Source organism: Syngnathus scovelli, chromosome 17 (genome assembly GCF_024217435.2).
Source record: "Syngnathus scovelli strain Florida chromosome 17, RoL_Ssco_1.2, whole genome shotgun sequence".
NCBI classification, from domain to species: Eukaryota; Metazoa; Chordata; class Actinopteri; order Syngnathiformes; family Syngnathidae; genus Syngnathus; species Syngnathus scovelli.
Window position 1 is genome coordinate 5803570 of NC_090863.1, and position 20387 is coordinate 5823956.

The window sequence follows — 20387 nt, forward strand, 5'->3', positions numbered from 1 at the left end:
TATGAAGATTGATCACTACCTTTGACGCTGATAGCGGCGGTGCTTTTGTTGTCGCCCGTGTCACAGCTGTACTCTCCGCTATCCTCTGGTTTCAGCTTGTGAATGCTAAGCGTGTGAATGTCAGCTCTCTGCTCTATGCTGTATTTTTCCCCGTGGCTGAGCAGAGTTGAGCCCTTGCGCCAAGACACCTTGCAGTCGGAGCTGGATGTCTGGCACGACAAGGTGACCTTTCCACCCTCGGTGCCCTCTTGGCTGTCCAGGGTCTTCTTGAAAAAAACAGGCGGGGCTGCCAGAAAAGATTGTTGCCACTTAGAATAAATCAGTTTTTTTTTTTTTTCCCAGAATCTAACACTGGATCAAAACGATGACAAGGAAATAACAAATGAGTCGAAGATTCGGAGCAACGTGTTCCATTCGGGATGAAGGAGGTCAAGTCTTACATGCTATGTATGACCTTACCTCTGACAGTCAGCGAGGCCGTGGATGCGTGATTGCCCACCGAGAAAGTGACGACGCCCGAGTCTGCCGCCGTGACGCCTCGAAGCGTGAGGCTGTGACTACAACCTTGTGTCTTAATAACATTCATGTCATTATTCTGTAACGGCACATCTTGAAGTTTCCACTCAGCCGGCGGTGCGTCCTCACGCGAGACCACACACTCAAAGTGGACATCTTCGCCTTCGGTCACGACGCAGCTCTCCAAGAATTTCACGACGGACACCTCCACTTCTGTGCGAGAGACGGGGCGGGTATTTGAATGGTGTTTGGGGGGCGAGTAAGAAGATGGTGGGTTAATATTGGTGATGGGATGAGACCAACCATCGAACACGGGAGATTAAGTGTTTGTGCCGTTAGGTGTTGGAGAAGAAAGAAAATCCACACGTGAAGGCAAATTACATTTGAAAGGATCAAATGTAGTTGAAAAGGAGATCAGTAGATACAAGCTGGTTGAATTCACGCTCAAGAGAAACGAATGAGAAGAAGCGAAGAAGAAGAGCCTACCCTGCACAGCGAGGGTGGCCGAGGTCTTGTGAGTGCCCGTGTCGCAGGAGTATTCCCCTGAGTCGGCCGCCCGTAATTTATAGATGACGAGCTCTACCAGCGTCCCTGCCTGCTTCAAGTGATACTTGTTGCTGGATACCAGCACCCTATCATTGTGTCTCCAGATCACACTAGCTCCAGCTTTGGAGATCTCACAGTGGAGAACGGCACTCTCCCCTGACTGCCTTTCCAGGTTCTGCAGTTGGCTTGTGAAAAACACTGGCTGGGCTAGAAATAAAGGAAGTCATTATAATTGGGGCAAATGCTGCTGAGCAAAAAGTAAAATAAGATTAAAAAAATAGTCGGAAGCGGGGTACACGCATTACAAATGATTGCTGGTGAATTTTTTTGATAAACTACATTAATTTCATATTTTTAAATGTGAGCCGCACATGCTGAAATATTTGGATGGGCATTCACATCTTCTCAAACTCATTGTTCACAAACGCATCACACACTCAAAATGTTTTTGTCAAATTTGTGGAAAAAATAACGACCAGAGATGACATATTTATGCTGAAAAAAAATGGTGCGTTGAATTTAAAAAAAAAAATAATAATTATCGAGTTGTTGCGCAAAATCACCTAGATCCATTTTTCCCAAGTAGTCTTCTTAAAAAATCTGGCTGCGGATACAGATGGTTTTATTTTGTGCACCACTTGACATAATAAATTTGAGTGAAGTCATCATTTTTGTTTTGGGGGGGGGGGGGGGTCAGACTCTTTGACCGTTTTGTTAGCTGTGTGTACCCCGTTTTGGACCAGCCAGCAAACATACCCATCACGGCTACATATGCCGAGCTTTGATGGAAGCCGGCATCGCACGTATAACGCCCCGCGTCCTCCTTGTCTACGTCGTGGATTACGAGCGTGGCGACACGCTCACTTTGCTTAATGTCGTACTTGGAACACGGACAAAGACCGAGTTGTTCTTTCCTCCATTCAACAGGGACGCTGGATTTGGAGAGCTCACACCGCAAAGCCACACTTTGGCCCTCTTCGGCGCTTTGGTCTTCCAGCTCTTTTGTAAAAGTGACTGGGAGAGCTGACGGGCGCGATGCAATATGAATTGGGAACGGGGATGGAGAAGATGGGAAATTGGAGAAAGAGTATGAAATGACTGGAATGTGCAAGATGGAATCTGCAGAGATGAATATCCATCCTACCATTGACTTTAAGGGAGGCGCAGCTTGCAGTGTCCTCAAAAGAGCATGAATATGTTCCCGTGTCACAAGGTCTCAAATCAAAGATCTTGAGTTCATAACAAAATCCGTTTTGTGTCATCTGGTACTTTTCTCCACAACTCAGGAGTTGAGTTCCTTTCTTCCACTCGACGGAAAGTCCCGGCTTGGAAAGCTCACAGAGCAGAGTAGCACATTCTCCTTCGACACTTTGGCAGCTTTCCATTTCTCGGAGAAACGTGACTGGCAGGACTGGAGGTGAAAAAGGGATCATGGGCAGCTTGATGACTTCAAGATCCGGCTTTGCACAACAATCAACATTTGAACTTACCTCAAAGAGTGGCTGATTGTTTTACTAACCCAATTTTGGGGGTACAAATTGCACGCGGCCTTTTTCTAATCTCGCTAACACGGCACTTAATCCATTTCAAGATCACAACAAACTTGGAGACCATCACAAGTTTTCGAGCTGAAGTATAATGTAGACACCACCGATATCCGCAAATCCAAAGGAGAAGACCAGAACCAGAAAAGAAAGGAAATCCAGAACGCCAGAACCATTGCAACACAAAAAAGTGTGCAGAAAGACAATTCGTCGAAATCATCGGAGCAAAATAGGACCTGCCATTAACATCCACATAAATGCCGCCACTGCTTCAATTTTACCTTCAACGATGAGCTTCCGCATCTCTTGTTTCGCAACTTGCTCTTTAGAAGTCTCTCTGGTCTCTTGCAGTGTCACAACTATCAAATGGAACAGAACATCTGAAGCTCTTTTGAAACTTTTTTTTTTTTTTTTTAAGCTTTGGGCCACACAAGCCAACAATCACTGAGGCAAAGACAACAAGGTCCAGCTATTTAGCCTCCATGCTAGTTAAAAGCAGCACTTGACCAAAAAAATAAATATAAATAAATAAATATATAAATAAAAATAAAGCGAGAGCCACAACTGGGCATGAAGAAAAACGACAGACAGACACTGTGCCAAATAGCAAAAACAATACGTCTGCAAATCTCAGCAATGCTTTGCACCGATTCATTGCAACAAATGCAAAAATAAAATCCATTTTCTGCAACATAAAGGCTTCGGACTTTGCTACCTCACTAACAAAACCAACCATTTAAATGCCAGACTGGACAAAGCAATTACAAACAAAGCACATCAAGCCAAAAGCCATATAGACATGAATACCTTCCACTTTTTCTTTACTTTGCTGTATTTTTGTTTCCACTTTAGCAGCAGGGAGGGAAGCTGGTGGCTTCGTGGCTAAGAGGAAATAATATTTTCATTACAGACAAGCTTTAGAAAGCTGTTCCAAGGTCTCCACATCTTTTCAACTGCGATACCCTTGATCTTGACGTGGGCCGTGGTTGTCTGCTCCCCGCACACACAGCTGTAGTCTCCGCTGTCTTCCGGTCCCACTCGGATGATAAGCAGTTCATTAGTGCACGCCTGCTGCTTCATCCGGTACTTATCTCCGTACGTCAGGACCTGCGTCCCCTTCTTCCACTCCACTGAGACTAAAGGTTTGGAAGTCTCGCAGCGAAGCGTAACCGCGGATCCTTCGTCGGCCTCCAGACTCTGCAGTTGCTTTGCGAAGGTCACTGCTTGGGCTAAAGTACAACGATTATTTCCATCAATCATCTGGAGTCAATTCAACCTAGCTTTGGGGCGAGAGACCTTTCTAAGCATAGCATACAAGTCTTCAATATTTACCTTCAACTCTGAGCTCCCGAGTTTCTTGTTTGACGACTTGCTGTTTAGAGATTTCACTGGTTTGTTGCAGTGTCACAACTATGAAATCAAACATGCTATTGGAACCTTCGCTTTGTGTCACACAGACAACATAAGACAACGCGGACTCGCTAGACATTCAGCGACAACCAAGCGGACCAATACGCTCCTCATACTTGTGAGTGTGCTAAAAAGCAGAAGCTAAACCAAAAACAAAGACCACAAATCACAGACCGCAGAGATGCACAAGACTGACTCCCATTAAAAACAACAAAAGCGTGTAAGCTACTAGTGTTTCATGTATTCCCCACTTCTGCTGCTTTTCCTTAGCAACTCACAATGTTGCTTCAGCTTAATTGGCTTTTTTTATTTTATCAATAGTAGCAAAATGCCTCCAGTTCAAATAATCTGCAAGCAAACCAGCAACAACAACAAAAAAAGCGCCATCTTGTCTCCATCCAAAATACCTTGCACAGTTTCTTTAGTTTCCAGCCTCTTTGATTCCACTTTAGCAGCTGGGAGTGAAGCTGAGAGGGAATAATTTTGTTACCTACTTTGGTTATTAAAAAAAAAAAAACTTTCTCTCTAATTTCAGAGGAACAGAATCAAAAGATGGTTGTAACTAATTGACAACAAAGAAGTCAAATGAGTGGCCAAAGTGAGACATTTGAATTGAATTCAAGTCAGCAATTTTCCTACCTTTGATTTTGAGAGTGGCTGTCGTTTCATTGTCGCCGCACACACAAGTGTACTCTCCGCTGTCTTGGTTTGCCGCTTTAGGAATCACGAGTTCATTCACAGTGGCCTCCTGCTTCATCTGGTACGTTTCTCCACTCTTGAGGAGTCGTCTTCCCTTCTTCCACTCGACCGAGACTCCTGGTTTGGATGTTTCGCAGCGAAGGGTCACACTGGATCCTTCTTCGGCCTCCTGATTCTGCAGCTTCTTTGTGAAGGTGACCGGTTGGGCTTCACAAATTTCAATCGACATGGCATTAGAGTAGATTCCCACAAAAAAAAAAAAAAAGTGATTGAGACATGGCCCTACCTATGATGGTGAGTTTTGCAGCCGTATTGTCCTCGCCACATGCACAGCTATAATCTCCGCAGTCTCCCTCTTCGACTTTATAAATCAGCAGTTCATTCACAGTGGCCTGCTGCTTCATCTGGTACTTTTCACTCGACTTGAGAACTTGTCTTCCCTTCTTCCACTCTACTGGGACTGAAGGTTTGGACGTGTCGCAGCGAAGAGTAACACTGGATCCCTCTTGGGCTTCCTGATTCTGCAGCTTCTTAGTGAAGGTCACCGGTTGGGCTAGTCGTATTTGTAATCGGTTAGCAAGCGACGAAATGTAGATTAAAATAATTCGTTGTCCTACCTTTAATGGTGATGCTAGCTGCAGTGTTGTTGTCTCCACACACACAGCTGTAGTCTCCGCTGTCTTCTGGCAGGGCTTGTCTGATGTGGAGTTCATTGACGCACGCCTGCTGCTTCATCTGGTACTTGTCTCCAGACTTCAGCACCCGTCTTCCCTTCTTCCACTCCACTGGAGCTGCAGGTTTTGATGTCTCACAGCGTAGCGTAACCTCGGATCCCTCTTGGGCTTCTTGACTCTGCAGCTTCTTCGTGAAGGTCAGTGGCAAGGCTGGGAATTTAAGTTGAATGTCAATGAATGGATGGTGCTGCTGTTTTGGTCAGCAATAAAGTTTGATGAAGCTGTTTTAGTATCTCCCAATTTAGTCAAGGTTCCTCATACCCTTGATTTTGACACGGGCCGTAGTTGTCTGCTCCCCACACACACAGCTGTAGTCTCCGCTGTCTTCTGGCTCAGCTCGGTTGATGAGGAGCTCATTCTGGCACGCCTGCTGCTTCATCTGGTACTTTTCGCCATACGTCAGCACCTGCGCTCCCTTTTTCCACTCCACGGGGACTAAAGGTTTGGAGGTCTCGCAATGTAGAGTAACCTTGGAATCTTCCTCGGCATCCTGACTCTGAAGCTGGACCGTGAAATATGGCGGCAATGCTGCGCGGCAAAGATAGATGTCAAAATGTGCTTCGAAATGTAGATTCCAGGACACACAATTATTCATATCTATAAGACTTTAATAAACCTAACATATAAATCAGTACCGTTCACTTTTACGGAGGCCGACGTCTTCTGGTCCCCACAAAGACACGAGTACTCCCCGCTATGGTCCGTCTTGGCATTCCTAATACGAAGCTCACAAATGGCCTCCTTCTGCCTTATTTGGTACGTCTCTCCAGCGCTGAGAATTTCAGAGTCCTTCCTCCATTGAACGTTGGCTGCCGGCTTGGAAAGCTCACAGCAAAGTGTCACAGTTTCTCCTTCCTTTGCGTCTTGATTTTTTAGCTTTTCTTTGAAAGTGGCTGGCAGGGCTAAAAACACAACAAATGATCATTTAGAGAATTTTAAATACCATACAAAATATTCAGAATGTTTTTTTTTTTCAGATTGATTATCAGTAAAAGTACTCAATTCAAAACAATACTACTAGTATTTTAGAAAGTTTGAGTTTTGTGGAGGGGAAAAATATCAGCCCAACTTGAATTGACCTTTAACAGTCAGCTTGGCCATGCTCTTGGCCGTGCCCACGTCACAAGTGTAGATGTCAGTGTCGTCTTCCTGGAGGTGTTTGATGGTGAGCGATAAGACGCCTTCCTTCTGGCTCATCTCGTATCGAGGGTCGGCCTTGAGCTCCGTGTGGCCTTTAAGCCACGCAACCGCAGACGGGCTTTGGATCGTTTCGCACTGCAAAGTCACCGAGGTCTTCTCGTCGGCTTTGCTGTCTTTGAGTTCTTTGGTGAATTTATGGATTGGCTCTGTTGAATATTACCTTGTGTCACATATCTAACAGTAGAATGTTTTTGGAACTAAAGAGTAGAAGATGAATCATTTCCTTCTCACCTTTCACCTCAAGTCTGGCCTTTGTGGTTGCCCCTCCGATGACCTCACAACTGTACTCTCCAGAGTCTTTACTGGAGACGCTGAAGATGAGCAGCTTCATGAGCCTCTCTTCCTTGATGATGTCATACTTTTGACTCTTTCTTATGGTTTTGCCCTCCTTTGTCCATTTGACAATGGAGCTTGCCTGTGTCACCTCGCAGGTAAACGTGGCATCTTCACCTCGAACCACGCTGATGTTCTCCAGCTCCTTTGAGAGCGACGAAGCTTTTCCTGCAACCAAACTTGTCACTCGTCACGAATGCACTCTGAGGAAAGGCAACTCACCTTCAACAGTCAGCGTTGCTTTGGAGGTCAGATCTTTAATGCTGAAGACCACATCTCCGGCATCGGCGGGTGTGACGTCCTTGATGGTCAGCATGTACTTCCGTCCTTTGCTGTTGACTTTGAAGCGGCCTCCGCTGGTGACCGTTTGGCCGTTAAGCGTCCAGGCGCACTCGTCGGCGCTCTCGCGAGACAAGATGCACTCGAAGCCGCACGTCTCCCCCTCGTTCACCTCGGCCGACTTCAACCATTTGGTGATGCCGATGCCGATTTCTAGGGAGGGAAAACATTGAATTACATTTCTCCGGTTCTCGAGTGTATGTCGTGTGGGCCACCGACCTCTTACGGTGACCTTGGCTTTGGACACCTCAGTTCCAAGATCGCAAGTGTACTCCCCTGCGTCGTCTTTGGTCACATCCTTGATGATCAGCCCCAAAGATCTGCCGGTGTGAAGGATCTCATATTTCGATCCAGCCTTCAAGGGGTTGCCTTCTTTCCTCCACGTGGGAGAAACCCTGTTCTTGGATGCCTCGCAGGCCAGAGTGATGGAACCTTTCTCCTCACCCACAACGTCATCCAAGGACTTCAGGAAGAGGGCGGGCTTTTCTGGAGAGTTAAGCAAACAAATTGCGGTGATCACATTTTTCATGATGACCCTACATTCATCTTCTTACCTTTAACCTTGAGTGTGACCGACTCCTTCACCTTGCGGACATTTACGGTGATAGTCCCCCCGTCTTGAGGTGCCAGGTTCTTAAGTGTGAGTTGATGCACTTTTCCTTCATGGGTTATTGTGTTGACTTCATTGGTGAAGAGCACCTTGTCGTTCAGGAGCCACCGGACCTCCTCGTCGGCGTAGTTGACCTCGCAGGTGAACACCGCGTCGTTCTCTTCGTCCACTTCTGTGTCAGCCAGGTGCTTGGTGAATTTAATGTCACGCACTGAGAGAGGAAAGTATCAACAAAACTTTTTTTCAAGATTGTTATTTTCCAAACGTCTTCCTTAATCCCACAAAAAATGTTTTTTTTAAAAACGGTACCTTCAACTAGTAGATTGCCTTTGGTCATAGCGGGTCCGGACTGACAGCGGTACTCGCCACTGTCCTCTTCGGTCAACGCGTGAATGTTGAGTTGAGCTCTGGTAGCGTCTTGTTTAATGTTATATTTGTCTGACGAAGTCAGTCGGGTCTGTTCTTTAAACCAATGAACTTTGTCTTTTGGTGGGACTGAGAATTTGCAAGTGAGCATGGCCGAGCTTTTCTCCTTGGCTTTGACATCTTTGATAGGTTCTGCAATCTCCAAGGGGCGCTCTGAGTGTAAAGAAGACAGCATTGGAAATGAGTTGTACACACACACCACACACACACACAGTACCTTTGACTGTAAGCTGGGCTAGTGATTTGCTCTTGCCCGCCGTGAACTGCACGGGTCCAGTCATGGACGCTCGTGTCTTTTTGAACGTGAGACGATGCATGGTGCCCTCCTTCTCCATCTCGACGTCGGCGCTCTCCTGCACGGTGACTCCGTCCAGAGTCCAAATGGGCGGTTTCACCAGTTCCATGCTGATCTCAACTTCGAAGACGGCGGCGAAAGGTTCCGTCACCTCGACGGAACTCATGTCGCGCACGATGCTTATGGACTGCTCTAAAGTGGGGGGAGTAAAATTAAAGGTTTGCTTAGAAATTGATTACAATATTAAAAAGAGTTCAGAGTAAATTATCATTTAAGAAAAAAATGGGTGTGTCTTAAAAAATAATTCTTGCCATAAAATAAATGTTATCATTAAAAAAAATAAGATTTACTTTGTTTTCATTGTATATATTCAAGTATACAAGGTTGAGCCTTATTTTCAAGGCTACATAGTGACAATTATAATCTCCAGATCAAATGTAATTTTTCTGAACTAATGTTCAAACATCTCTTGCAAGAATATTTCCAATTCGTATGAGATGATTACTATTCGTGCACGGCACATCAAACTTTAATCATTAACGTGAGTGCTGCACTCGGATTAGTTTCTTTTTTTCACACAGAATCTGAACGAATCAAACAAAACACACAACCATTTGTAAATAAAAGTCTCAAAAATATGTCTTATTGATTGCTGTCCTCAGTTCTTCTATATGAATACCTTCCACAAGCAGTTTACAGGATGTCTTGTCATCAGAGGCGTCGCACGTGTACGTGTCTTCATCGGCGGCGTCCACGTCGTTGATGGTGAGTTTCCGGTACACGTCCTCACTTTGGATCTCATACTTCTTTCCCGCCTTGAGCTCCGTTTTGTTTTTGAACCACTTGACTCGAGCGCTGGCGCGGGACACTTGGCACTCCAGGTGGCCGCGGTGTTTGTAAATGGCTATCTTATCCCGGAGTTTCTTCACAAACTTGACGGGCAGCTCTACAGCACACGAATTTGAGCATGTTTGGGGGATGGAGGAACTCCAAAATTTGTTTCGATGGTTTCATTCATTAAACACATCAAAAAATATTTCAAAAACTTATTTCTATCTTGCAAAGTTAGATTGTTTCTTATCAGATTTTATGAGGTGGATTTTCACAAGATGTTACCGAGTCAAGTGAGTCCATCGACATCGCATCCACAAAAACATGCAATCAATACGCTTCGAGCGAAATTTACCTTTGACCTTGAGTTGCGCGGATGATGAGGCCTTCTCAGCTGTGAACTTAATCTCACCTATGTCTGCTGGGGACACACTTTTAAAGAGCAACACATAAGTCCTCCCTGTGTTCAGAAAACAGAAAGAAAAAAACTGTCATGATTCCGGAAAATGAAATTTAAGAAGAAAATAATCAAATGGACGTCCACAACGATTTAGATCTTTACCTTCTTGCCTCATCTTAACGTTGTCGCTGACTCTGAGTTTGGCGTTTCCCTTATACCACTGGCACTCGACCTCGTCGTGGGATACCTCGCAGACAAATGCAGCGCTCTCCTTCTCCATCACCTCCACATCCTCCAGCTTCTTCACAATCTTAATATCTCTGGCTGCAACGGGAAGCTTTTTGGTTATGTTTCGATTGACAAACGGCACCGGTACGGTTTCAAATATTGCGCAAGTTCACCATGAACGGTGATCTTGGCACAGGTGTTATCGTCGGCAGTGCGACAGATATAAGTGCCGGCATCTTCGGGGCCGCATTTGTTGATGATCAAGGTGCGTTTTCGTCCCAAAGAGTGAAAACCGTGATTCTTGCCGGGTTTCAGTTCTACATCATCCTGTTGAATTTTTATCACATGAAGATTTAGAAATCACTCAATCAGCGGTGCAACTTCTCACCTTGATCCATTTTACTTCTGCATTTGTTCGAGATACTTCACACTCCAAAGTGACCTTCTCCTTTTCAGCAACGCTGATGTCCACAATAGGCCTTGAGATCGTAGCGGGAGGTTCTATTGAATCATCGGGATTAATCTAGGCTCAATTTGTATCATAGGCGCTTCTTCAGATTAATGACAAGCAGGATAAAAAGCACTGACATGATAGTTGATGATCCAGGATCTGGGAAGAAACTAACCAACCACGTGCATACCTGAGACGATGAGTTTACAAGAAGTCCGTACGCCTTCCGCTTGAAAACCGATGGTTCCGGCGTCCTCTCTCGTCAGATTTGACAAGGTGAGGCTGTGAGTCTTCGCCAGAGCTGCGATGCGGACATTGGGTCCCGATTTGAACCTGATGCCGTCCCGGGTCCACGAGCCTTCCACATCAGCCTGGTTGAGCTCCACCTGGAGGCTAACCGTTTCTGTCTCGTGCGTTCTGATGTCTGTAAGCCCTTTGACCAGCTCCACTTTCTTCTCTGGGGAACAAAATGTGTTTTTAGTAGTAGAGTGAAGAAGTTGCGGATACAATCCGATCTTACTTTCGACGATGAGCTTGGCCTGGGTTCTGTCGTCAAGGGTTTCACACGAGTAGAAGCCGCGGTCAGCTAAAGTCACGCTCTTGAAGACCAGCGCCTGCTTGGCGCCGTCCACTTGGACCTCCACACCGGGCGAAGTCTGCATCTTGACGCTGTTCTTCATCCAGTGCACTTCGTCCGACGGCTTGCTAAGCTCTACCTCCAGCTTTGCCTCGCTCTGCTCCTCCACCGTCAGATTCTCCAGCTTCTTTTTGAATGTCACCGGCTCATCTGACGAGACATCCAAAGGGATGGTTTGAACTCATTCACTGCCATTGACGGCTATTTAGCATTTATTTATTTTAGCTATTTATGCTACTCGACGCGTCCTTCAACTTTGGAGGTTTTACTGTGAATGTGCATTCCCTACGTTGCACTTGAAGCGTCGCCTTGCAGCTTTTCCCTTCGGCGTCCACGCTGATCTCCCCGGCGTCCTTCTGGCCGACAGAGGTGACGGTGAGCTGGTGACTGCCGCCGCCGTGCTCGATCTTATACTTGGCGCCATGAGCGACGGGAACGCTGTTGTGGAACCATTTGACGTGTGCGTCCGCCGGGGTGACGCCGCACTTAAATATGGCGTCTTTGCCCTCCATCGCCGCCACGTTGCTGAGCTTGGAAGTCAGTCTGACGGATCTGGGAGCTGAAAGGAAGCCGATTATTATTATGATTTCCCTACTATAGATTTTCAGCATTTCCTGTTACCTATGGAGGAGACCTTGGCAGAGGTTTTGTCATTTTTACATTCACAGCTGTATTCGCCTTCATCTTCCTTCGTCATGCCGGTCATCGTGAGGATTCGCTTTACGCCGTCTGTCTTGACGCAGAACCTGCCTCCGGGTTTAACCTCGGAACCATTGCGCCGCCAAAGAACATCACCCGAGGCTTGGTTCAACTCACAGGTGAGATTTAAAGCGGCTCCTAAGTCGACCGTAGCGGCTTTCAACGGGACGACAAATTTAATATCTGCGTCTGCAAATGAAGATTGGTGTATTAGCGGATAAATGAGACATCAGTTGAGGAAAAAAACAGACTGACCTTTGACCTGGACTTTGAACTCCAGCTTATCATCGGCAGTCTGACAGCTGTACACGCCGCTGTCTTTGGATTCAGTGGACGTGACGATGAGCGTGCGAGAGAGGCCGTCTTTTTTGATTTGGTACTTGGTGCTCTGGATGAGCTCGGCGCCATCTTTAAACCAGCTCACGTTGCTGCCGCTGCTTTCTGCACTCAGCTCGCTGGTTAAAACAATGTGTTCGCCGGCTTGAATGACGAATGTGTCCTTGACGAGCTTCTTCTGGAACTTGGCGGGCACATCTACAGAGATGAACAAGCTTTTTTGTTCTCTCATGTTTTGAAATCAAAACAAATGTGACCACTGAAAGGAATTTACCCGCCATCCGAAGCTTAAACATCAACTTCTCCGATCCGGCCTCACACGTGTATTCCCCGACGTCTTTTTTGTCCATTTTGTCAATCACCAGCTCCCGACTTTTGCCTTTCGTCTCCAGGCGGAGAGCCGCGCTGGAAGCGAGCGGCTTGCCGTCCTTGTACCATTTCACCTCGGTTTTGCTGTCGGCCATCTCACAGCGCAATGTGGCTTTCTTGGAATAAACGGCCGTCACCTCCTTTTGAACCGAGTCTTTGTTAGAGAAGACACTGGGGGCATCTGCGGATCGAATTGTGGATGAAAATATTTGCCATAATGATTCTTTCAAAATATTTCTTACCTTCCACGGATATCCTAAAAGACAGTTTCTCAGTAGCGACCATACAGACGTATTCCCCGGCGTCTTCCTTGACCAAAGTGTCAATCACCAGCTGGCGACTTTTCCCCTTTGACTCCAAATGAAGCATCTTGCCGGAGGACAGCAGTTTGCCGTCCTTGTACCATTTGACATCGGTTTTGGACTCGGCCACCTCGCAGCTCAGCGTGGCTTTCTGAGCGACAAAGGCCTTCACCTCTTTGGTGATGGACTCTTTGTTGGAGAAGGCTGATTTGGGTTGAACCGCTGTGGTAATAACAGCATATGTTATTTCTTCTTAAATGTCAGGTCCCACTTTAGATATCTTACCTGCCACCTGCATGGTGCATGTAAGCTTCTCGCTTGCGACTTCGCAACTGTACTCTCCGGCATCCTTCTTCTCCACACTGTCAAACACCAAGAGCCGAGTCTTGCCCTTGGACTCGGCACGTATGGTCTTACTGGAGACCAGCAGTTTGCCATCTTTGTACCATTTCACCTCTGTTTTGCTGTCAAACACCTCACAGCTCAGAAGAGCTTTCTGGGACAAGACGGCAATCACCTCCTTCTGAAATGAGTCCGTGTTGGCGAAGGCCGGCTTGATTTGAACGTCTGTGAAGGGAAACGAGAGAATCGCTGGTTCATTGTCGTCATGGACGATAGAAGGTTAAAAATAATTCCTAAAAAACACAAGATCCTATTTTGTGTTTTTGCACCTGCCACCAGAAGCTTGAAGATCAACTTTTCAGCACCGGCTTCACAGACGTACTCGCCGGCATCCTTCTTGTCCACGCTATCGATGACTAGCTGGCGACTCTTCCCCTTGGACTCTGCACGTATTGTCTTACTGGTGAGCAGGAGCTTCCCATCCTTGTACCATTTGACGTCTGTCTTGGCGTCAGCTACCTCACAGCTCAGGGTAGCTTTTTGGGATAGATTTGCTTTCACCTCCTTTTGGACAGACTCTTTGTTGACGAAGGCTGGCGGAGGTTCTGATGAGGGAAATCAGAAGCTATTCACTGCACTTCACTTGAAAAACTGATTCCCTTACCAGTCACGTGGATCTTGAAGAGCAGCTTCTCCGTCCCGGCCTCACAGGTGTACTCCCCGCCATCCTTCCTCTCCACGCTATCGATCACCAGCCGGCGAGTTTTCCCCTTTGTCTCGACGTGTGTGGTCTGACCAGAAACAAGCAGCTTTCCGTCCTTGTACCATTTCACCTCCCGGGTTGAATCAAACACTTCACAGCTCAGAGTGGCCTTCTCGGAGAGAGTGGCTTTCACTTCCCTCTGGACTGCTTCTTGGTTAAAGAAGGCCGCCTTGGAGTCTGAAAGAAGTTGAAATGAGAAAATCCAGAAAGATCTTTGACCGTTACTATATTTGACGTCTATAACCTACCGAGCAGAATGATTTGAAACACCAGCTTTTCTCCTCCAGTCTCGCAGGTGTATTCTCCAGCGTCACTCTTCTCCATTTTTTCAATCACCAGTTGACGAGTATTGCCTTTGACTTGGGAATAAACGTTTCGACTGGATATGAGCACTTTGCCGTCTTTGTACCACTTGACCTCGGTCTTGCTGTCCGACACTGTACAACTGAGATTGGCTTTTTGGGAGAGAGCCACTTTGACCTCCTTCTGCACCATCTCCTTGTTGGAGAAGGCAGGCTGGGCTTGAGTTTCTGATAGGAAAGCGGTTTATGTTGTTATTGAACCTATAAACAAAAAAATAAGCAAACGCTTACCTTTAATCTTGACGTGGAATGTGACTTTGTCGGTGGCTGTCTCGCAGGAGTAATGACCCTCGTCGCTTTTATTGGCATTCTTCACGATCAGCTTCCTCTGAGTACCTTTGGAGATGATGGTCGTTCTTTGGTCCTCAAAGATCTCCACCTGGTCTTTTCTCCACACGACCGTCGTGCTCGCGGGAGAAACCTCGCAGCTCAGCTCGAGATCTCCTTTGAGTGATGACGTCAGGCCCGTGGGTCCTCTGGGCTTGTTCAGGAACTTGGCGGGTTCATCTGGATATTGACGTGGAATTGTCATTAGTTACTTGACAAGGTCAATCAATAAAAATAATTTGTAATGATGTTGTACCTTTAAGAGTGAGCTGCATGGACATTTTATCATCAGCGCAAACGCATTCATAGACGCCCACGTCTTCTTCGGTAACGTTGTGTACCTTCAGGATCCTCCTGCGGTCCATGGTCACATATTCATACTTCTTGCCCATCTTTACCTCCCGTCCATTTGTCATCCAAACCACCTGTGAAAAATGTACGAAATATTTTCAGAATATTAAAAGAAAATTGAACAAGTTTGAAACGTAGTACCTGTGCGTCGGAATCTGACACCTCAGCCGTCATCTGAGCCGTGGCTTGGGCGCTGCAGAACACTACCTGTGGCTGATCTGACTTATTGATGAACCGGACAGGTGGCGCTATAGCACAAAAGAGGGCAATGGGAGTTATTTCAAGATTTTACACACACACTAACAAAAAGGATAACAAACATTGTAACCTACACTTGACAGCTAAGGTGCAACTGCTCTGCGAGCCTCCGCCCACAAACTTGACTTCGGTTCCATTCAAGTCCAAGGTGACCTCTCGGATGAGCAACGTGTGTATGTTCTTGGAGCGGGTGATGAGGTAGTCGCCGCCACTTCGCAGCATGCGGCCGTTTAGGGACCAGAAGCCTGAGCAGACGGCTGAAAGCTCCACCGAGATGGAGAACTCTTGGCCGGAAACGGCGGTGCTGTCCACAAGGCCTTTCCTGATGTCTGCGCTTGGTTCTTCACGGAACAGGAGGGAAGAGAGTTAAATGGCATAGTGCCTCACCATGCTAAATGTATCCAGATGTCCTACCAAGGTAGAAGGTTCCGGGCACCTCGAGGTAGTCACTCTGACCGAAATCATTGATGGCAGAGATACGGAATTGGAAAGAGGCTTCTTCTGTGAAGTTAGAGATTGTCATCTCCGTTGCCAAAATGGTTTCTCCCAGGTTGCACCTCTGCCAGGTCTGAGTGCCAACCTTCCTTCTCTCCACAATGTAGCCCTTGATGGGCACGGGACGATCACTGTCCGGGGGAGACCACTGCAAGCTGATGGATGAGTCAGTCTTGTTTCGCACCACAGCGTCAACTGGGGGATCGGGAGGATGCTTCCGTGCCGCTGGGGAGCAAAATGGTTTATGCAAAGATGTTGAGAAGAAGCTTTGCAATAAATTTCCTCACCGGTAACGGAGAATCGAGTGGACGTCTTGCAGTCTCCAGCCACAAAGGCCACTTCTCCCGAATCTTCCGCCTGACACTCCCGAATGGTCAGCGTGTACTGACGGAGCAGGCAAGCGATGGAAATTCGGGAATCCGCTTTCAGTTTGTCGCCGTTACGGGTCCAGTAGGCGTCAGGACAGGGCTGCTCCAGCTCCACGCAGAAGATGACGGTGTCGCTGACGGGAACGACAGTTTTCCGGGGAAGCTTCTTGGTAATGTTGCCTGAGATGTTAGATGGAGACGTCAAACACTTTTGACTTCTCCTTTAAGGTGATCTAAGACCAGGTTGACACCTTACCGAGGACGGTGAGCTCGCCCACCGTGCGGCTGCCCTCCTTCATCTCGCAGATATAAACACCGTCATCGTTGGTGGTCACGTTGTGGATGGTGAGTCGGCGCAGGGTTCCTTGTTCCTCCATGCGATACTTTGTGTTTTGCTCTAGACGCGTTTCCTCCATAAACCAGTCGGCCTTGCTGCTGGTCAGCGGCACCTCACACATCATGGTGGCTGATGTTTTTTCCTGGACCGCCACATCTTCAAGCTTCCTCCTGAATGGCACCTTTGGCTCTGGCATGTTAAAGGAGGAAAAATTCATCAAACTATGACTCCATGCATTTGATAATATTCTCAAACCACTTTTATTAATTCGTATGTAATTTCAACTCTGGGGAAAGGGGGGGGGGGGTTGTACGAGCAAGTGAGAGTCAACCCCACATAGCAACTGTGAACTTCTCAACGGCAGCAGAAAATAGATGCAACACTACCCATCCCTTCTGAATACGAGCCACAATTGAATCATGTTGCGACAAGCCGCACGCATTTTAAAAACCTTTAGCGCAATGAGTGGGCACTGACAGTATGAGCAGTAGCTCCTGCTTGAGCTACTCATGTTGTCCTTGGGGTCAAAAGGCATGCTTGGTGCTGTTGTAAAATACCACATACCCTTGACTGTTACCAGCACAGCACTGTAGGTCTGACCGGCCATATTGGTGGCATTGCAGGTGTAGAAGCCGTTGTCATCCTGCTTGCAGTACAGGATCTTGAGAATGAAGTTCTCGGCATGATCTTCGTATATGACGTGGCGACGGCCCTCGCTGATATTCGCTCCGTCCTTCCTCCAGATGATGTGAGGCTTGGGGTGACCGGTCACAAAGCAGCTTAGTTTGGCGTGCTTGCCCTCCGTCACGGTGCAGGTGCGGGTGAACACTCCCTTGGGCAGCTTTGACAGCACCGATGATCTCGCAACGTGCTCCAGACTCAGAGAACTCAGACCGTCTGTGATTTTGTCCGAGGCGGCGCTTTCCTCGGTCCGAAAGACAGATATGTCCTTCTTCATTTCTTCTTTACGCTTCTGGAGGTGAGAGAGGAGGGAGGTGTGGTTCTCCACGGAGAGCAAGTGGGAATCCTGGGTGTCCACCACCAGCGTGGCAGCGGCCTGTGCCCGGCCCAAAGTGTTCTGGGCCCTGCAGGTGTACGTGCCGCTGTCCAGGTTACGCACGCTCTGGATTTTTAAGCTGCTGCTGTCACTATCCGAAAACATCTTAATGCGGTTGGACTCGCTCAGGTAGCGGCCGTCCTTCTCCCAGTCAAAGTTGGCTTCAGGGTGAGCGACGACTCTGCAGTGGAACACGGCATCGCCTCCCAAAGCCACACGTGCCGAGGTGGGCTTGAGCATGAAAACGGGCGCCCTCGGAGTCATCTCGGTAGGAAGGGCCACTTTGAGGGTGACGGCGGCGTAGGCCTCCCCGACGCTGTTCTTGGCCCTGCATATGTACTGACCGCTATCTTCCAGCGCCAAGTCGTAGATGGTCAGACGGTACACGTCACCGTCCTCCACTGTCTTGAAGCGGCCCCCGGATGTCAGCTTGAGTTTTTCTTTCTCCCAGGTGATGAGCGGGGTAGGGGTCCCGACAATGGTGCAGCTAAGCGTGGCGTCCTTGCCAACGCACACGGCAAACGCTTTGGGCCGGGTCAGGAACCTGGGGGCTCCTCCAAACAAATCCATGGTACCTACAGTTAAGGATTAGGACATTTTTTTAGAAACAAAACAAATAGAGGAATCCAGCAATAAAGTTCACTCATATGTGCCCTACGTACAACTGCATTAGCATAAACTGACTGTGGCGCTAGCCTACGGATTTGGGTCACATTCCCATTAAAACAGAACTCCGTTGGATATTATTTTCAGGTGTATCTATTGTGACCGATAGATGTTTGACATTTTGATGGGTGTTATGTAAACAAACATAAATCCAGAGGGCAGACTTATACATTTCACGTCATTCCACTCCTACATATACAGCTTCCGCTCTGCTCGAGAAAAGTCGTTTTAATGCGCACAAACTAATAAGTTCCACAACGAAGGTCAAACCAGTGTTTCCCCGTACGCAAAGGGTGACATTTAGCGGCTTTGTCGCCTCTGTCCCTTCAACCGAGGCCGGCCCAAAATAACCTCAGCTGTCCCTGGCTGTCTCACTCCGTTTCCATTTGTAGAAGCCGCCGGTGCTTCAGCTGTTTGATAAGGCTCCGACATTCACGCCAACACACCTCACTTCCTTCCATACAGGTTTTGTGAATATGTCTTTAAAAGTCAGCTGGAGTTGTTAAAATGTGTTTTTTAACTGAAAAGAAATGAATGGCGGGAATTTTAGCTAGCTTAATTGAAACTTGATGCTAGCCAGCTAGCTTGGCAAGCACAACAAACTCTTTTTAAATGAATTTTTTTTAAGTACAGGCATAAAAATAATTTAAAGAAAGCTAAATCCTCTCCTAGTATACAAAATATACAAGTTATTTTGTCCTTTAAAGCTAATGTCAACAGAATCACCTTAAGTCTTCTTTGCTGGGGTCAGTCAGTCATGGAAGGTTCCAAAATTTTCCAATTCCACCCCCAAAAATGGCCAAAATATCCTTTGGAAATTCAGAGTGCTGTAGCATCCCCCAGTGCCCTGTGGTGCGCGCTTGACTAGACTTATTTTTTCTTTCTTGTCCCGTGTAGGTCCAACATGATGCTGGCAGATAGCTGGCGTGCCTATTCTGGCGCAGCCTCCTTTCCAAAATAGACTCTTGTCATTTAGTGAGCAGATAGCACACCGTCACTTATGCCGTGGTTGCTGCGGAGCAGATTGTACACCAACACTTAACATTGTGCAGTCATTAAAAACAAATCTCAGTTGAAAACTTCAGAATGCATACTTTCATTTAATAGAATCTGATGTCTTACATTTTGAAGCACAGGAGGTATTTTTGGCAACCGCTACTGTTTTTCATACATATTTGATATTGTAAATAAATATTATTTAGTGAGTTCCAGAAAATTTGAGTCTAATTCAGAATTGAAAGGCGTTCACTGTGTGGCACCATTTTAGAATAGTTAATGCCCTGCTCTTCCTTGATATCTTTGCTGCAGATACAAATATGGAGTGAGAGAAATGATAGCTCATGCATCCCATTTTATATAATTATCCATCCATTCATCTTCTTCTTCCGCTCATTTGGGTTCAAGTCACGGGGCAAATAATAACACTTTGCTCATGGTGTAATTCAATACCACACCACTGACCAAACGTTTTATAAATACAGTCCTAACGGATTCTTAATAACCACTGAGGAGTACAGTAGGTCCTAAGATTAGGACATTCCTAAATTTCAAGATTATGAATGGCACGCAATCAATTGGTTTGTGCAGTAGCACCGCATTACAAAAAGGCTCAATTTAATTGCTTGATATTCTACAATTAGGGCCTAAAAATTGTTTCTCATACAACTATTTACTTGACTGTAATTATGACTTAACAACTGCATTAGAATAGTTTAGTGTAGCAACACTAGTGATTGACAGCAGCAGGTCACCGGGACCCCGACTTGATGAGGGCCCCCACTTGAAATTCTAGCAGATATCAAGTATGCTTGTACTACTACTTCTGTTCTAACTGTGCTTCAAGGTGTAAGAGTGTTGATAATACATTTATGCTCCATGTTTGCAAGAAAATACACATTTTCTGTATAATTGGAACAAAAACATTTTGCCCAAATCTAAAATAAACTGAACAATAGCTGGCATACTTACCCATGATGTACCTGGAACAAATGACATATTTTTAATAACAAACACATTAACTTTAAAAATAAAAAAATATTAGCAATGAAGGGTTCATCTAAACATAAAGGTCATTTTTGGGGTGACTGGAGGTCACCATTAAGACATTAAACAAGAAAACCAACATTCAATAGGAATGCTAATTAGTTTTTGGTATA

The 20387-nt window shown here is 46.5% G+C and overlaps 1 protein-coding gene across 8 annotated transcripts in view; it reads right to left on the minus strand.

The window, feature by feature from the left end:
- The window catches only part of obscnb (obscurin, cytoskeletal calmodulin and titin-interacting RhoGEF b), a 33113-nt gene extending 13940 nt beyond the window's left edge, over positions 1 to 19173 (minus strand). For 3 of the 8 annotated variants that reach the window (XM_049746959.2, XM_049746958.2, XM_049746957.2), the window contains exons 1-42: positions 18958 to 19173; positions 17073 to 18140; positions 16428 to 16697; positions 16091 to 16351; positions 15723 to 16028; positions 15383 to 15649; positions 15192 to 15298; positions 14956 to 15124; positions 14604 to 14879; positions 14259 to 14540; positions 13912 to 14187; positions 13577 to 13852; positions 13191 to 13472; positions 12846 to 13127; positions 12509 to 12784; positions 12154 to 12432; positions 11821 to 12087; positions 11489 to 11758; positions 11083 to 11349; positions 10753 to 11019; positions 10500 to 10612; positions 10285 to 10438; positions 10046 to 10207; positions 9839 to 9943; positions 9332 to 9598; positions 8575 to 8844; positions 8241 to 8510; positions 7876 to 8142; positions 7541 to 7807; positions 7205 to 7474; positions 6881 to 7150; positions 6529 to 6795; positions 6085 to 6351; positions 5711 to 5977; positions 5333 to 5599; positions 5002 to 5268; positions 4656 to 4922; positions 2207 to 2473; positions 1819 to 2085; positions 1003 to 1269; positions 460 to 729; positions 20 to 286 (exon numbers count right to left, since the gene is read on the minus strand). In XM_049746959.2, the coding sequence (XP_049602916.1) occupies positions 20 to 286; positions 460 to 729; positions 1003 to 1269; positions 1819 to 2085; positions 2207 to 2473; positions 4656 to 4922; positions 5002 to 5268; positions 5333 to 5599; positions 5711 to 5977; positions 6085 to 6351; positions 6529 to 6795; positions 6881 to 7150; positions 7205 to 7474; positions 7541 to 7807; positions 7876 to 8142; positions 8241 to 8510; positions 8575 to 8844; positions 9332 to 9598; positions 9839 to 9943; positions 10046 to 10207; positions 10285 to 10438; positions 10500 to 10612; positions 10753 to 11019; positions 11083 to 11349; positions 11489 to 11758; positions 11821 to 12087; positions 12154 to 12432; positions 12509 to 12784; positions 12846 to 13127; positions 13191 to 13472; positions 13577 to 13852; positions 13912 to 14187; positions 14259 to 14540; positions 14604 to 14879; positions 14956 to 15124; positions 15192 to 15298; positions 15383 to 15649; positions 15723 to 16028; positions 16091 to 16351; positions 16428 to 16697; positions 17073 to 18135 (11098 nt within the window). In that variant the 5' untranslated portion in view covers positions 18136 to 18140; positions 18958 to 19173. Of the gene's footprint in view, positions 1 to 19; positions 287 to 459; positions 730 to 1002; positions 1270 to 1818; positions 2086 to 2206; positions 2474 to 3413; positions 3489 to 3568; positions 3836 to 3938; positions 4017 to 4423; positions 4484 to 4655; positions 4923 to 5001; positions 5269 to 5332; positions 5600 to 5710; positions 5978 to 6084; positions 6352 to 6528; positions 6796 to 6880; positions 7151 to 7204; positions 7475 to 7540; positions 7808 to 7875; positions 8143 to 8240; positions 8511 to 8574; positions 8845 to 9331; positions 9599 to 9838; positions 9944 to 10045; positions 10208 to 10284; positions 10439 to 10499; positions 10613 to 10752; positions 11020 to 11082; positions 11350 to 11488; positions 11759 to 11820; positions 12088 to 12153; positions 12433 to 12508; positions 12785 to 12845; positions 13128 to 13190; positions 13473 to 13576; positions 13853 to 13911; positions 14188 to 14258; positions 14541 to 14603; positions 14880 to 14955; positions 15125 to 15191; positions 15299 to 15382; positions 15650 to 15722; positions 16029 to 16090; positions 16352 to 16427; positions 16698 to 17072; positions 18141 to 18957 lie in introns of all 8 variants that reach the window. The other 5 variants (XM_049746963.2, XM_049746961.2, XM_049746964.2 and 2 more) reach the window with 5 other exon arrangements.
- Between the last annotated feature and the right edge of the window lie 1214 nt (positions 19174 to 20387).